This window comes from Salarias fasciatus, chromosome 14 (genome assembly GCF_902148845.1).
Source record: "Salarias fasciatus chromosome 14, fSalaFa1.1, whole genome shotgun sequence".
Classification (NCBI taxonomy): domain Eukaryota; kingdom Metazoa; phylum Chordata; class Actinopteri; order Blenniiformes; family Blenniidae; genus Salarias; species Salarias fasciatus.
Genome location: NC_043758.1, coordinates 39,583,637 through 39,599,075, shown reverse-complemented (window position 1 = coordinate 39,599,075; position 15,439 = coordinate 39,583,637). Strand labels below are relative to the sequence as shown.

The 15,439-nt window shown below is 51.9% G+C and overlaps 1 protein-coding gene across 2 annotated transcripts in view; it reads left to right on the top strand.

Moving 5' to 3' along the window:
* Nucleotides 1–15,439, top strand: part of bcas3 (BCAS3 microtubule associated cell migration factor) — a 282,337-nt gene that overhangs the window by 61,720 nt on the left and 205,178 nt on the right. For both annotated transcript variants that reach the window (XM_030108062.1, XM_030108064.1), the window contains exon 15: nt 8,457–8,790. In XM_030108062.1, coding sequence (XP_029963922.1) covers nt 8,457–8,790 — 334 coding nt within the window. The remainder of the gene's footprint in view (nt 1–8,456; nt 8,791–15,439) is intronic.

Below are 15,439 nucleotides of genomic sequence, written 5' to 3'. Positions count from 1 at the left end.
CACTGTGGAAAAATTTACTTAACTTGTAGTTTTATTCAATATTCTATCTATTAAGTGTTTGTGAATGAACCACCATGGTGAGTGGCACAATCCCATTTTGCGCAGAGCTCCGTCACAGAGCAGCATCTCGGTGGTGATTTGGCTGAACTTTAAAAAGCTCACAATGTCGAAAAAAAAAAAAAAACAGAACTTCAGACCAAGTCAAAGATGATCCAAAAAAAAGTCAAATGCAAGTTGTGTCCTTTCATATCACTTCACAACAACATGGCTTTCCACCTTAGACGGGTAAGTAGCCAGATAGTTGGGCTAATAAAAGACGGTTCTGTTACTCAGTTCTCATTTTTAATGCTGACTTTTATTTCGTTTGATTGTAATATTTTAGGTTATTATTATATTATTATTTTTATTTATCTACAAGGCTAATTCTATTTCATTTAGTGTTTGTTTTTGCATGGATGTTGCGCTGCGAAACAGACCGACACAGTGCAATTAAGCCTATTTCATTTAATTTGAGCAGATAATGTGAGAAATTGTTTAGCCAAAAAATGTGAGCTTATCTGCAGAGATTATAGATACAAACAAATAACATGTTTTAGCCCGTTTGTTAGAAGAGGGTTTGGTTCTGGTCATTTGAACTATACTTCATCTGTTTGATGTTTAGAGTTACCGACACTTTGTTCCAGTCTGTGTTTCAGTGTGGAGGAAAAAAATAAGTGTTGTTTTACCTGCCTTCCCTGGTTTTTCTTTTTTTTTTTTTTTAATTTAAATTTATTATTATTATTATTAGTGCAATCAGGGCCGGCTGTAGGCATAGGCGCCCTGACGCTCCGTGTGCACCGCTCTGTGCTGTGCTGTGCTGTGCTGCTCCCACGCCCCGTGAGGAGGCACGCTCCGCAGCCCCCCCCCCCCCCCCCCCCCCCCCCCCCCCGCAGCCCCCCCCCCCCCCCCCCCCCCCCCCCCGCCAAACAAGACGATAGATTTGACTATTGGCAGGATCGGACGAAGCAGATTCGACTATGGAAATTCTTAGTCGGGGACACCTCTAGTCTTGTCAATTTGTCAAAAATAAAACATGATAGAACAATTATTAGTATTAATAATTATTAGTGATGATTTTGTGATCATAGGGATGTAATATGACCTATTTAATAGTAAAAGAACCAAACTTTTCGTCAAATTTCTCATTTCAAAAATATCTAAACATTACAGTACAAGACTACGGTCACTGACCCACTTAATATAGTGTTAGAAATCAAACTCTATATGTGCAAAAGTCACAATATTATAGCTACAATGAAGATAATAATAACAGGCTGTTCTCTGAGGGTATGGAGGCTGTTCTCTGAGGGGATGGAGACTGTTCTCTGAGGGGATGGAGACTGTTCTCTGAGGGGATGGAGGCTGTTCTCTGAGGGGATGGAGGCTGTTCTCTGAGGGGATGGAGGCTGTTCTCTGAGGGGATGGAGGCTGTTCTCTGAGGGTATGGAGGCTGTTCTCTGAGGGTATGGAGGCTGTTCTCTGAGGGGATGGAGACTGTTCTCTGAGGGGATGGAGGCTGTTCTCTGAGGGTATGGAGGCTGTTCTCTGAGGGGATGGAGGCTGTTCTCTGAGGGGATGGAGGCTGTTCTCTGAGGGGATTGAGACTGTTCTCTGAGGGGATGGAGGCTGTTCTCTGAGGGGATGGAGACTGTTCTCTGAGAGGATGGAGACTGTTCTCTGAGGGGATGGAGGCTGTTCTCTGAGGGTATGGAGGCTGTTCTCTGAGGGGATGGAGGCTGTTCTCTGAGGGGATGGAGGCTGTTCTCTGAGGGGATGGAGGCTGTTCTCTGAGGGGATTGAGACTGTTCTCTGAGGGGATGGAGGCTGTTCTCTGAGGGGATGGAGACTGTTCTCTGAGAGGATGGAGACTGTTCTCTGAGGGGATGGAGGCTGTTCTCTGAGGGTATGGAGGCTGTTCTCTGAGGGGATGGAGGCTGTTCTCTGAGGGGATGGAGGCTGTTCTCTGAGGGGATGGAGGCTGTTCTCTGAGGGGATGGAGGCTGTTCTCTGAGGGGATGGAGGCTGTTCTCTGAGGGGATGGAGGCTGTTCTCTGAGGGGATGGAGGACTGTTCTCTGAGGGGATGGAGACTGTTCTCTGAGGGGATGGAGGCTGTTCTCTGAGGGGATGGAGACTGTTCTCTGAGGGGATGGAGGCTGTTCTCTGAGGGGATGGAGACTGTTCTCTGAGAGGATGGAGGCTGTTCTCTGAGGGAATGGAGGCTGTTCTCTGAGGGGATGGAGGCTGTTCTCTGAGGGGATGGAGACTGTTCTCTGAGGGGATGGAGACTGTTCTCTGAGGGGATGGAGACTGTTCTCTGAGGGAATGGAGGCTGTTCTCTGAGGGGATGGAGGCTGTTCTCTGAGGGGATGGAGACTGTTCTCTGAGGGAATGGAGGCTGTTCTCTGAGGGGATGGAGGCTGTTCTCTGAGGGGATGGAGGCTGTTCTCTGAGGGGATGGAGGCTGTTCTCTGAGGGGATGGAGACTGTTCTCTGAGGGGATGGAGACTGTTCTCTGAGAGGATGGAGACTGTTGTCTGAGGGGATGGAGGCTGTTCTCTGAGGGGATGGAGACTGTTCTCTGAGGGGATGGAGGCTGTTCTCTGAGAGGATGGAGACTGTTCTCTGAGGGGATGGAGACTGTTCTCTGAGGGGATGGAGACTGTTCTCTGAGGGGATGGAGGCTGTTCTCTGAGGGGATGGAGGCTGTTCTCTGAGGGTATGGAGGCTGTTCTCTGAGGGTATGGAGGCTGTTCTCTGAGGGGATGGAGACTGTTCTCTGAGGGGATGGAGGCTGTTCTCTGAGGGGATGGAGGCTGTTCTCTGAGGGGATGGAGGCTGTTCTCTGAGGGGATGGAGACTGTTCTCTGAGGGGATGGAGGCTGTTCTCTGAGGGGATGGAGACTGTTCTCTGAGGGGATGGAGGCTGTTCTCTGAGGGGATGGAGGCTGTTCTCTGAGGGGATGGAGGCTGTTCTCTGAGGGGATGGAGACTGTTCTCTGAGGGGATGGAGGCTGTTCTCTGAGGGGATGGAGACTGTTCTCTGAGGGGATGGAGGCTGTTCTCTGAGGGGATGGAGACTGTTCTCTGAGGGGATGGAGGCTGTTCTCTGAGGGGATGGAGGCTGTTCTCTGAGGGGATGGAGGCTGTTCTCTGAGGGGATGGAGACTGTTCTCTGAGGGGATGGAGGCTGTTCTCTGAGGGGATGGAGGCTGTTCTCTGAGAGGATGGAGGCTGTTCTCTGAGGGGATTGAGACTGTTCTCTGAGGGGATGGAGGCTGTTCTCTGAGGGGATGGAGGCTGTTCTCTGAGGGGATGGAGACTGTTCTCTGAGGGGATGGAGACTGTTCTCTGAGGGGATGGAGACTGTTCTCTGAGGGGATGGAGGCTGTTCTCTGAGGGGATGGAGGCTGTTCTCTGAGGGGATGGAGGCTGTTCTCTGAGGGGATGGAGGCTGTTCTCTGAGGGGATTGAGGCTGTTCTCTGAGGGGATGGAGGCTGTTCTCTGAGGGGATGGAGACTGTTCTCTGAGAGGATGGAGACTGTTCTCTGAGGGTATGGAGGCTGTTCTATGAGGGTATGGAGGCTGTTCTCTGAGGGTATGGAGACTGTTCTCTGAGGGGATGGAGGCTGTTCTCTGAGGGGATGGAGGCTGTTCTCTGAGGGGATGGAGGCTGTTCTCTGAGGGGATGGAGACTGTTCTCTGAGGGGATGGAGGCTGTTCTCTGAGGGGATGGAGACTGTTCTCTGAGGGGATGGAGGCTGTTCTCTGAGGGGATGGAGACTGTTCTCTGAGGGGATGGAGGCTGTTCTCTGAGGGTATGGAGGCTGTTCTCTGAGGGGATGGAGGCTGTTCTCTGAGGGGATGGAGACTGTTCTCTGAGGGGATGGAGACTGTTCTCTGAGGGGATGGAGGCTGTTCTCTGAGGGGATGGAGACTGTTCTCTGAGGGGATGGAGACTGTTCTCTGAGGGTATGGAGGCTGTTCTCTGAGGGGATGGAGACTGTTCTCTGAGGGGATGGAGACTGTTCTCTGAGGGGATGGAGGCTGTTCTCTGAGGGGATGGAGACTGTTCTCTGAGGGGATGGAGGCTGTTCTCTGAGGGGATGGAGACTGTTCTCTGAGAGGATGGAGGCTGTTCTCTGAGGGAATGGAGGCTGTTCTCTGAGGGGATGGAGGCTGTTCTCTGAGGGGATGGAGACTGTTCTCTGAGGGGATGGAGACTGTTCTCTGAGGGAATGGAGGCTGTTCTCTGAGGGGATGGAGGCTGTTCTCTGAGGGGATGGAGGCTGTTCTCTGAGGGGATGGAGACTGTTCTCTGAGGGAATGGAGGCTGTTCTCTGAGGGGATGGAGGCTGTTCTCTGAGGGGATGGAGACTGTTCTCTGAGGGGATGGAGGCTGTTCTCTGAGGGGATGGAGACTGTTCTCTGAGGGGATGGAGGCTGTTCTCTGAGGGTATGGAGGCTGTTCTCTGAGGGGATGGAGGCTGTTCTCTGAGGGGATGGAGACTGTTCTCTGAGGGGATGGAGACTGTTCTCTGAGGGGATGGAGGCTGTTCTCTGAGGGGATGGAGACTGTTCTCTGAGGGGATGGAGACTGTTCTCTGAGGGGATGGAGGCTGTTCTCTGAGGGGATGGAGACTGTTCTCTGAGGGGATGGAGACTGTTCTCTGAGGGGATGGAGGCTGTTCTCTGAGGGGATGGAGACTGTTCTCTGAGGGGATGGAGGCTGTTCTCTGAGGGGATGGAGACTGTTCTCTGAGAGGATGGAGGCTGTTCTCTGAGGGAATGGAGGCTGTTCTCTGAGGGGATGGAGGCTGTTCTCTGAGGGGATGGAGACTGTTCTCTGAGGGGATGGAGACTGTTCTCTGAGGGGATGGAGACTGTTCTCTGAGGGAATGGAGGCTGTTCTCTGAGGGGATGGAGGCTGTTCTCTGAGGGGATGGAGGCTGTTCTCTGAGGGGATGGAGACTGTTCTCTGAGGGAATGGAGGCTGTTCTCTGAGGGGATGGAGGCTGTTCTCTGAGGGGATGGAGGCTGTTCTCTGAGGGGATGGAGACTGTTCTCTGAGAGGATGGAGACTGTTCTCTGAGGGGATGGAGGCTGTTCTCTGAGGGTATGGAGACTGTTCTCTGAGGGGATGGAGGCTGTTCTCTGAGAGGATGGAGACTGTTCTCTGAGGGGATGGAGACTGTTCTCTGAGGGGATGGAGGCTGTTCTCTGAGGGGATGGAGACTGTTCTCTGAGGGAATGGAGGCTGTTCTCTGAGAGGATGGAGACTGTTCTCTGAGGGGATGGAGGCTGTTCTCTGAGGGGATGGAGACTGTTCTCTGAGGGGATGGAGGCTGTTCTCTGAGAGGATGGAGACTGTTCTCTGAGGGGATGGAGGCTGTTCTCTGAGGGGATGGAGGCTGTTCTCTGAGGGGATGGAGGCTGTTCTCTGAGGGGATGGAGACTGTTCTCTGAGGGAATGGAGGCTGTTCTCTGAGGGGATGGACGCTGTTCTCTGAGGGGATGGAGACTATTCTCCTTGGACTGCCGGTCTTGTTGGAGCGGTGCTTTTTGACCTTTGTTTGGAGACAAAGACGTCCAGTCTGGCTTCATCCACACCAGTAGCTGCACAACAAACATGTCCAGCTGTTGTGGGTCAGGATCATTCATTGATGTTAGACACTGACTTCAATTTGAGAATTTCTTAGGAATTTCACCATAGACCTCCCAACTCTGCCAGGATGTCTTCTTCCCTTTTCCTCGAAAGACAGAAACACTGTTCCCTCCAGTGAATGCCTGGAAAATGGTATTCGGCTGGGTTTCTGAGGGCCTATAGCTAAAACTGGCTCATGCAATGAAATCCTTTGTGCATTGGCTCCTGATCCATAGACAATCCACATATTCTCAAGACCAAGGACTTGTAAGGTCGTCAGTACAGATGCTAGGGTTAGAGTTACCCTCAACATCATTAATACAGTAAAATACTCCAAAACGTCTCACATACTACTGCAAGACTAACACAGTCCAGTTCAACAGACTTAAAAATAGATGCTAAGATCATTGAAATCGGTCACATACATAAGTTACAATGAATAAACCAGTTTTGTACTCTAAGCTGGCAGCCATCTTGAAAAATGGCCGCCATCTTGGATTTTCAAATGGCCAATCGGAAAGATTTGATCCTCTGTAAAACCACCATGCCAAATGTGATGCTTGTATCATAATTTGCATGCTCTCATCTGCTCTAATATCAGACAGATTGGGGATTTAAAAACAGTGTGTGAAGTGTGTTTTAGACAGTCTGCAGCTGTTGTTACTCTAATTCCTGTTAGTTTTTCTCCATTATGCTGCCAGCCTCTTCAGTCAGAAGGTGTGTTTCAACACACTGCTCCAGTGTGTTTTTGTTTCAGACATACTTTACAAAACCAGCGTGATTTTGAATCCTGACACCCTGTTCGAGCCTCTGAATCCAGCTCGATGACGCAGGCTGATCCTGCTCCTGTTCCTTTTCCCTGAACAGCTCTGAAACATTTATTCTCTTAGTTTTACTTCTGTTTTCAGTAACAACATGTTCTAATAATGGAAATAAAGCCGTCCTGCTGATAGACGGCGGGGGACTCTGCACCCTGAGTGTCCCTGAGCCTGGCATCAGGAGTCAAACCTGACCACACTGGGATGTTCCCTTGTTATTCCACCTCTGTACACCTCACATTCCACCTCACAGCGTGTAAAAATGGACAGGCTGGAATAGACCGCCTTGTTCTTGTCGTGCTCGACCGACCCGACTCTGTCAGAGTGCAGCATTTGTCCAGAGCTCACAGTGCTGAGTGGACTCCCAGCATGCCGCTGGGCCATCTGCCGTGGGGATAGTCGCGGTAGCTCTGTGACGTCCCTGTCCTGAGGAGCTCGGGGATGGAGCCCTTGCTGAGCCGTGCCAGTGGTTTGATTTGGCGGTGTTGTTTCGGGGATGTTGTCTTCAGGCGGATCACAGAAACGCGAGCTGATTGATGGAATCTTTTCTGAGGGAATTTCCTCGTATGTTCTCCTGCCGCCGTGGAAGTGGTTACTCAACGTCACCACTCCAGGCCTTGTTGGGTTCAGGTTTATCGACTGGGAAAACACAGCGTCTCATACACACACATACACACACACACTCTCTGGCAGTGTGCCCTGGGTTAATGTGTGGCCAAACGGCAGGTCCGCTGACCGGCTGCACACTCGGCCGGCTTTGATGCGGCCCGTTGTAAACACGGAGCGCCGGCCCCAGCTTGGCGCTGGGGTCGGAGGTTATCTGCACACACTCACGCTCACACGCACTGTGAACCACGCCGGAGGGCGATAATGTCTGCGGCGAGGCGGGTGGAGAGACGCCTTATCTGTCTCCAGCGGTCAAACCCGCAGCTGGCTGTCAGTGACCCCGGGCCAGGTAAACACAGCCGCGGCTGATAAACGCCGCCGGCCAGGGGGCCAACGCCGCTCTGCAGCCCCACACCGACACCTCGGGGGAGCAGGGCATGATGGGTGCTGTCAGCGCACAGCTTCAGCTCCCAGCATGCAGCATGCTGAAGCCCCCCCGCCCCCCGGCTGCTTCAGCTGCTGCTGGTTCCACTCTGACAGGACGCAGTGGGTCCTCTTGTCCCCTGACTCGTCTCGTGTCTCGCTTCTTGTCTTTCTTCCCGACCCGTCTCCTGTCTTGTCTCAGATGTCATCAGGTCCTCTGGAATCTGCTCCCCGTTACATTCCACCTTGCTCAGGCAGCCTGACGGCCTCTCGCTGCCTTCATGGTCGTCCCTCGGTGAAAGTGGAATTCCAGCCACCCTTCAGATGATGATGAGGCGGACTGGAGCTGTGACAGGTCCATTATGGACAATTACTGGTGCACAGAGTCCCCCTTATTGTCTGTGAGTCACCTGTAATCGTGGTGCTCAGCGGTGACTCGGCTCCGGCCGGTATGTGGACGATGTCTCATTAGCTGTCAGTGCTGGGGACAATTACCCCGTCTGTCCTGGCAGGACATGAGACGGCTGCAGGGACACAGCGAGCAGCCTCGTGGACTGCAGGGAAGCTTTCTTTGCTGGAGCAGCGGTGGTAGAGCGGTGGGATAGGAGGGTCACAGGAAACAGTCTGTGCAGGTTTCCTCTCAGATGAGTCAGATGGATTAAAACCTGTTCATATATCTTCATCTTCGTGTTGTTGTGTTATTGACTTCACTACATGTGATGTGCCTGAATGACTTTCTCAGATACTGCATACATTCACCACATGCCCTTCACACACACACACACACACACACACACACACACACACACACACACACACACACACACACTCTCTCCCAGGACGGCCTCAGTGTTGGTGGCACGTTGCTCATGTTCCCTGGTAGGAGAGCCTTCCCTTGTACTGATCGTCCCTCCTCTGCTGTCCAGGTCCAGGACATGTGCTTCAGCCAGGACAGCCGCTGGGTGGCCGTCAGCACGCTCCGCGGCACCACCCACGTCTTCCCCATCAACCCGTACGGCGGCGCCCCCTGCGCCCGCACGCACATGTCCCCCCGGGTGGTCAACCGCATGTCCCGCTTCCAGAAGAGCGCCGGCCTGGAGGAGATCGAGCAGGAGCTGAACCGGGCGGCCGCCTTAGGAGGAGCAGGAGGGGGAGGCGTGGGAGGAGGCAGCTGCATCCTGGGAGGAGGAGGAGGCATCGGAGGACGCTGCAGCCCCATCCCCGGTCTGTCCAGCAGCCCGTCCGGCTCCCCACTGCACGGTAAGGACCAGGAGGGGGCGCTCATCATGAGCCACTATAGAGGAGCTGTAGAGTCAGTATAGTGTTGGGGTGCAGACCCGGATCTCGGTTGAGGTGTTTCTTCTCATCAGCTGTTGGTGCTGTAGCGTCTGGTTGTTGTTGTGCTGTTGTCTCAGCAGCTGGTCCTGCCTGGTCGTAAACACTGTCTTCTTAACTCGGTTAAAGAGAAGTGTGTCATTAGTCGCCTCACACCGTGTCCAGTCCGACTTTTCCAGGGACTCTGTCACAACCTCTGTCATCTGTTTGTCAAACACTGTATCTGTCCCCAGCTGACACACACACACACACACACACACACACACACGCACACACACACACACACACACACACACACACACACAGTTGCTGTCAGCTGCACTGATTGACCTCCCAGGTGTCAGTCACAGTGAGACCTCCTCGTCCATCGTGGACTTCCAGGAACATCGCTGTGCTTTGATCTGTCCTTAATCATTTCACAGAATCCAAACCACAGACTTTATAAAACATCCTCCATCACAGAGCGGTCACATTTATAGTTTGCAAGGCAAAACATGCCCACCAGAAGTGTCGGTCCAGAAGCAGCAGGAACAGTTTTAATGGAAGTAACTTCTGTTTCTGGTTTGTTTAATGTCGCTGAGAGCAGCATTCAAAGAACAATCTGATCCAAAAGCTACGTCTCTTATCACGAGTGAAGCGGATTTGAGGCTGAATTCATCACAAACAATCACACTACCTCAGAAGCACCAGAGTTGATCCTGAAGATAAACACTGCTCCAGAGAGGATTTCATGTCTTTAGTTCAGATTACGGACAGATTTTAGTCATTGTCATGTTGTATTGTTAATTAAAATGTCAAGCCAAATGAAGGACGTGGTTTCTGGAAACGTGACTGTATTCCACATCATTCCAAATGAGGTTATGTTAGAATTATACGGACTGTGCTTCATGGATTTGAAGTGCGACACATTTTATTCATGGGGAAAACATGGAGGATCCTAAAGTATGTATTCAAAGGTAATTATTGAGTCGTCATAGAGAGCAAAATATAAGAAACAAGACATGGCAACGCACACACACACACACACACACACACACACACACACACACACACACACACACCCACGCACATGCTGGGCCGGCGCCCGTGCTTCCTCCCTCCCTCCCTCCTGTCGTCCCGTCCAGACCAGCACCCCTCTCTCAGCCTGACCTCGGATCGCAGCATTCCTCCGCTCGGTGAAAAATCGGCCATCAAACATTAAAAGCTCGTCAGCGTTTGGAGAGGCGGGCCGGGCCGGCCCAGAGACACAGCCACGCCGACTTCAAAGCCAGACGAGGTGAAAGTGAGCGAGCAAAGTAATGAGGTGCAATTGAGAAAAATGAAGCTGTGGGGGTGGGGGGCAGCGACAGACACCAGGGCAGAAAGATAAGTCTGTAGTAGCAGCGCTGAAAGCCCGGGTCTCAGGGAGCCCTCGTAAATCACACTTCTGTTTCAAAGCACAGCTTTAAGGCCACCTGTCAGCAATTAGTCCTCACAGCGATACTGTGTGAGTGTGAGCTGCAGGGAGAGAGAGTGTCTCCACGGCAGATCACTCTCTAGACCCAGACACAAGGAGATCACTCTCTGGACCCAGACATGAAGAGCAGATCACTCTCTGGATCCAGACATGAAGAGCAGATCACTCTCTAGACCCAGACATGAAGAGCAGATCACTCTCTGGATCCAGACATGAAGAGCAGATCACTGTAACACCCATCAATGTAATAATGCCCCAAAACATAATAAACCACAAACGTTATAAAATATGCAGCTTTTAATGTAATAATCCTGCAAACGTAACACATTTTCCACAAACGTAATGACTGTTACGTTTGTAGAGATTTATTACGTTTGTGGGGAAGTGAAAATCTTCAGCTTTCACTGTTGTAATAACTTCCCACATATGTAATAATGCAGTGAGTAATGGCTGCTGCTGCTGTTTGATTGTTGTTGTTCTTACCTACTGACAGCCTACTGGGTACGGAATCCAGGTGATCCGTGATCACGATCACAGGGATCCCCCCATCCCCGCCCCGCCCCCGTCCCCCTAACCCGCAAGCAGCTCTCTCTCTCTCTCTCTCTCTCTCTCTCTCTCTCTCTCTCTCTCTCTCTCTCTCTCTCTCTCTCTCTCTCTCTCTCTCTCTCTCTCTCTCTCTCTCTCTCCCTCTCTCTCTCTCTCTCTCTCTCTCTCTCTCTCTCTCTCTGCTGTGTGCGGTTATGAATTCAGCTAATAAACTTTTGGATCCTTGCCTATTGACTGATAAGTGTTGTGTTTACAAATGAGTAATGGATCCAGATTTCTTCATAATTTCACAGGATTTTTTTTAATCGTCTCCCTCTGTCAATCACATACTGTAGTCTGCGTCCTCTGTCAGTATCAGCCCTGTCCATAAACAGGTAGGGGGGGACCCTCCGACCAAACGTCAATCTACTGTAGTTTATTGAATGTAGACCAGGCTGTACAGCCTACATATCATTAAAGACGGGATCGTATTCCTTCTGAATCCAATAATAACCCTCCGGTGTCGGTGGCACCACGCCCCCCGACAGATGTGACGATACACAAATACACACATCGTAAATTATGCAATTGGCATATTAAGCGAGATAGTATGGAGTTGGTTGGTTGATATGGACAAAAAAAACAGGGTTTATTTCTCCATGACAATTTGACGTTAAAGTAACAATAAATATCCTAAATAAAATAGAGCTAAATCTATAAAAGATCGCTCATCAATTGAGCAGGCCCATCCCCATAGGAACTGACTGCTGATCCTTCCAGCTCATTTTGATGTAACACATAAGGCGTACGGATCATTTTGCAGTTCTTCAGTCACCATCACAAAATAAACCCAGACAGGTTTCAAGGTTTACTAATTCAATTATTTACCACTGAAACCAAAGAGAGAGAGCTTCTCCGTACCCACGGTCAGGAGGCTGTCAGTAGGTAAGAACAACCACCATCAAACAGCAGCAGCAGCCATTACTCACTGCATTATTACATATGTGGGAAGTTATTACAACAGTGAAAGCTGAAGCTTTTCACTTCCCCACAAACGTAATAAATCTCTACAAACGTAACAGTTATTACATTTGTGGGAAATGGCGTGTTACGTTTGTAGTAGGCAGCGGCTATTACGTTTGTGGAAAATGTGTTACGTTTGCAGGATTATTACATTAAAAGCTGCATATTTTATAACGTTAGTGGTTTATTACGTTTTGGGGCATTATTACATTGACGGGTGTTACAATCACTCTCTGAACCCACACATTAGGAGATCACTCTCTGGATCCAGACACGAGGAGATCACTCTCTGGATCCAGACACGAGGTCTAGAGAGTGATCACCTGACTGTAGAAGCTGTGGGAAGCTGGGAGCTTCTGCAGCGCGGTGGCTCTTCCTCCTCCGGTGCTGGTTGTCATGGTTACCTCGGCAGGCGACACCATGAAGACGAGATGCTGAGTGAGCGTTTCAGACTCAGTAAGTTGGGGACCGGCCATGGTCAGGTCATGAAAGGTTGTGGAGTTAAACCGGCAGCACGGCGTCCTGTCAGCCCCCCCAGGCCCCCCAGCGGTGACAAGAAGCTTCATCATTCAGAGTTTTTACCGGAAGAAAACACGTTGAGTCAGATCTGCTGTTGTCGCCTTCTGCGTGTTCTGGGAGTGTTCCCTTCTTTTGAGGAGCCGGGTGTAAAAACTAGAGGACGGTTGGTTCATCTGGAAGCCAGTGGCGGGGGCGGGGGCGGGGGGGCCTCCTCGCCACAACAGCTGCTCTGTGATTGTCTCCAGCGTTGATTTTTGGGAAGGAACTGCAGAAAGTACACATCCTTCTGGGAGCCGCCGCCGCCGCCGCCGGCCCTCTAAAAATAGAGGCTGCAATTGGCCGTCGTCTCGTCGCCGTGAGACTGTGCAGCGGCTGCTCCTGTGGCCGAGTCCAGTGCAGCTGCTCTGCTCCGCCGGTGTGTCGCCGTGTGAGGTGACGAGCCGGGAGCGGCCCGACTCCCGCCGCTACACCTCAGCGTGCGCAGACTTCCTGCAGAGGTCAGGCCAGAGGTCACCGGGCCGGAGGAGGGCAGCGAGCAGTGCCAACAGGGTCTCACACACACACACACACACACACACACACACACACACACTGGGCTTCGCACAGCACACAGACCGACACCCTCAAGTAGAAACACAACCGAATGAGGAAAAAAAAAAAAACAAAAACAGCGAGAGAACAACAACCTGGAGCAGAAATCATGACGAGATGATCGACATTTCTTCACCAACAATCCAAAATAAATGATGAGACTCATGACATTTCAGTGTTTCGGCGCTTCGTTTTTAATCTGAATCGTCTCAGATTTTTCTGGCTTTTCCGCTTCAGTGCTGGTTTCCCCGCCGATTCCTCTGGTGTGAGCGTGAACTGCAGCGACACGTCAGGAACTCAGACTCTTACGTTGAGGATTTTTTTCCGTCCGAGAGGCTGGATTCCTCCGGAGTGTATACACAGCACTCGTGATACACTTCCCCGCCATAAAACATCAACACGGGGCTATTAGTCAGTGCAACAGATTTGTTTCCTCAGCGAGCAGAAGCCCCGGTGGTCCGATCAGGGGGGCCGCCGGGGTCCTGGCGCTGGTTCAGAGAGAGCCGGCGAGCGAGGGGGCGGCCGAAAACAAGGTGTGACGGGAAACTGTTAATTCACATGTTGATAAAGGGACACTTCCTCTCTGCTATTAGAGGCCGACGGCCTGCTTATTTGGGTTTGGACGTTTTGTTTTATCTCGCCCCCCGCCCCCCCTTCTCCTCGCTCGCCCCCGCTCGCCTCGCCGTCTGTCATCGTCCCGCGCTGGAAAACACAGACGCCGAGCCGGGGAAACATTCGCTCACGAGTGCTGGCGTGCGACGCTCCTGCGGCCCTCCGACGGCAGATGGCTCCCCGTTCCGCCGGTCACGACACGCCGCAGGCCTCGTCGGCCAGGCCGCCGTGACCTCTGACCTCTGAACGGGACCCACGTCTGGACCGCCTGGTTTCCTCCTGATCGGGGAAGCTGAACGATGTGGACGTTAACCTTGGCTGAATCAACATTTCACTGCGAGCTGCAAACCGGCCAGGGTTAAATCTTGATGTTTCATGTTTCTGATGAATCCAGAGTTCGTTGGAAAGGCGTCCTCTCTGCACACACACGGTAAATCACTGCATCCTCACTGACTGAGATCTCTTTCACAGCATGGGCCGTAGCGCGGTTCATGTTGTGGACGATCAAAGAAACCAGCACATATTTCCATAAATGAGGTTAGAAAAACAAACGTGTAACAAAACCCTCTAAATGCTGAGGCTTAATTACCCACAAGTCAACATGTCGGCAGCCAGAGCTCTGATATGGACATGCTGGCAGACTTTCCAGTGATTCAATAGGAACGCTCATCCAGCCACATGAATAAATAAATAAGCTTGTTTGAGCTCATTTTCAGCTTCCGATGAGTGAACCCTGGTGTGTTCGAGCCAAGCCGTTAGAGCAGGACGCCGCGCAGCACAGCCCCGCCACGGACCGTCCCACGAGCCGTCCCCGAGCCGTCCCCCAGCTCCGAGTCTCAGATTCCCCACACAGGGACATTTACATCACGTCTCTGAGTCCGACACGGCGTCCTGATCCGGACTGAAGACGTCCCTGGCCCGTCAGGAAACCCTCCTGCTTGAAGCGAGCTGCAGCTTCAGAGTCACACTCTGTGTGTTTCTGCGTCTGGAAGCCCTCAGAGAGCAGCCTCGCTTCCTGTCAGTACCGCGCCGGGCCTCCGTGTGGCGCTGCATGGTCAGGGTTGGCAGCAGTGTGCAGACTCTGTCACACACACACACACACGCGCACACACACAGGCACACACGCTGGTGAAGCTGGAGTTGCTGTGAGGGTTTTTCCTTGATACCAATCTAACAACCCAGAAGAAGAGCTGCAGTTCCTCCAGCTTCTTCCTCTGTTTTACAAATGGTCACCTCCTCCTGGGGAGAGAGAGAGAGAGAGAGAGACAGTTTGTGTGTGTGTGTGTGTGTGTGTGTGTGTGTGTGTGTGTGTGTGTGTGTGTGTGTGTGTGTGTGTGTGTGTGTGTGTGTGTGTGTCTTGAGCTGAGACGGGCCTTGCTCGGCGGCGAGCGGCTCCCGGATCCAGCAGATGTTGTTTTAAAAGCCTCCCCTGCGTCTTTCTGACGAGAGGATTATTCTTTGTCCATCACTTCGTACATGTGATTCAGCGGCGCGGCGCCGTCAGAGGTGAGCCGGGAAGCAGCTCCGGCGCTCCGCAGGGCGAGGAACACGCCGATGCAGCACGCCGTTCACCTGCAAATTAGCCTTCCCTCCACCGCTGAGGCCTCTAAAGCCTCCAGAACCTCCCGGTGCGAGGACGGCGAGCCACTGTGCCGCCGCCCTCCGTCCTCTCAGCCCACCCTAATCACTCAGCCTGCACGGCCGCTAAGCCCTCTGATCACCGCCGCCGCCGCTGCACTCATCATTATTTGATTTGTAAAATTGTAAGGTAGAGATAAAGAAATAAAGCTGCTTGTGTCGCTGTTGCTCTGGTGGCTTCCGGCTTATTGCCCTCCCTCCTGAAAAGGC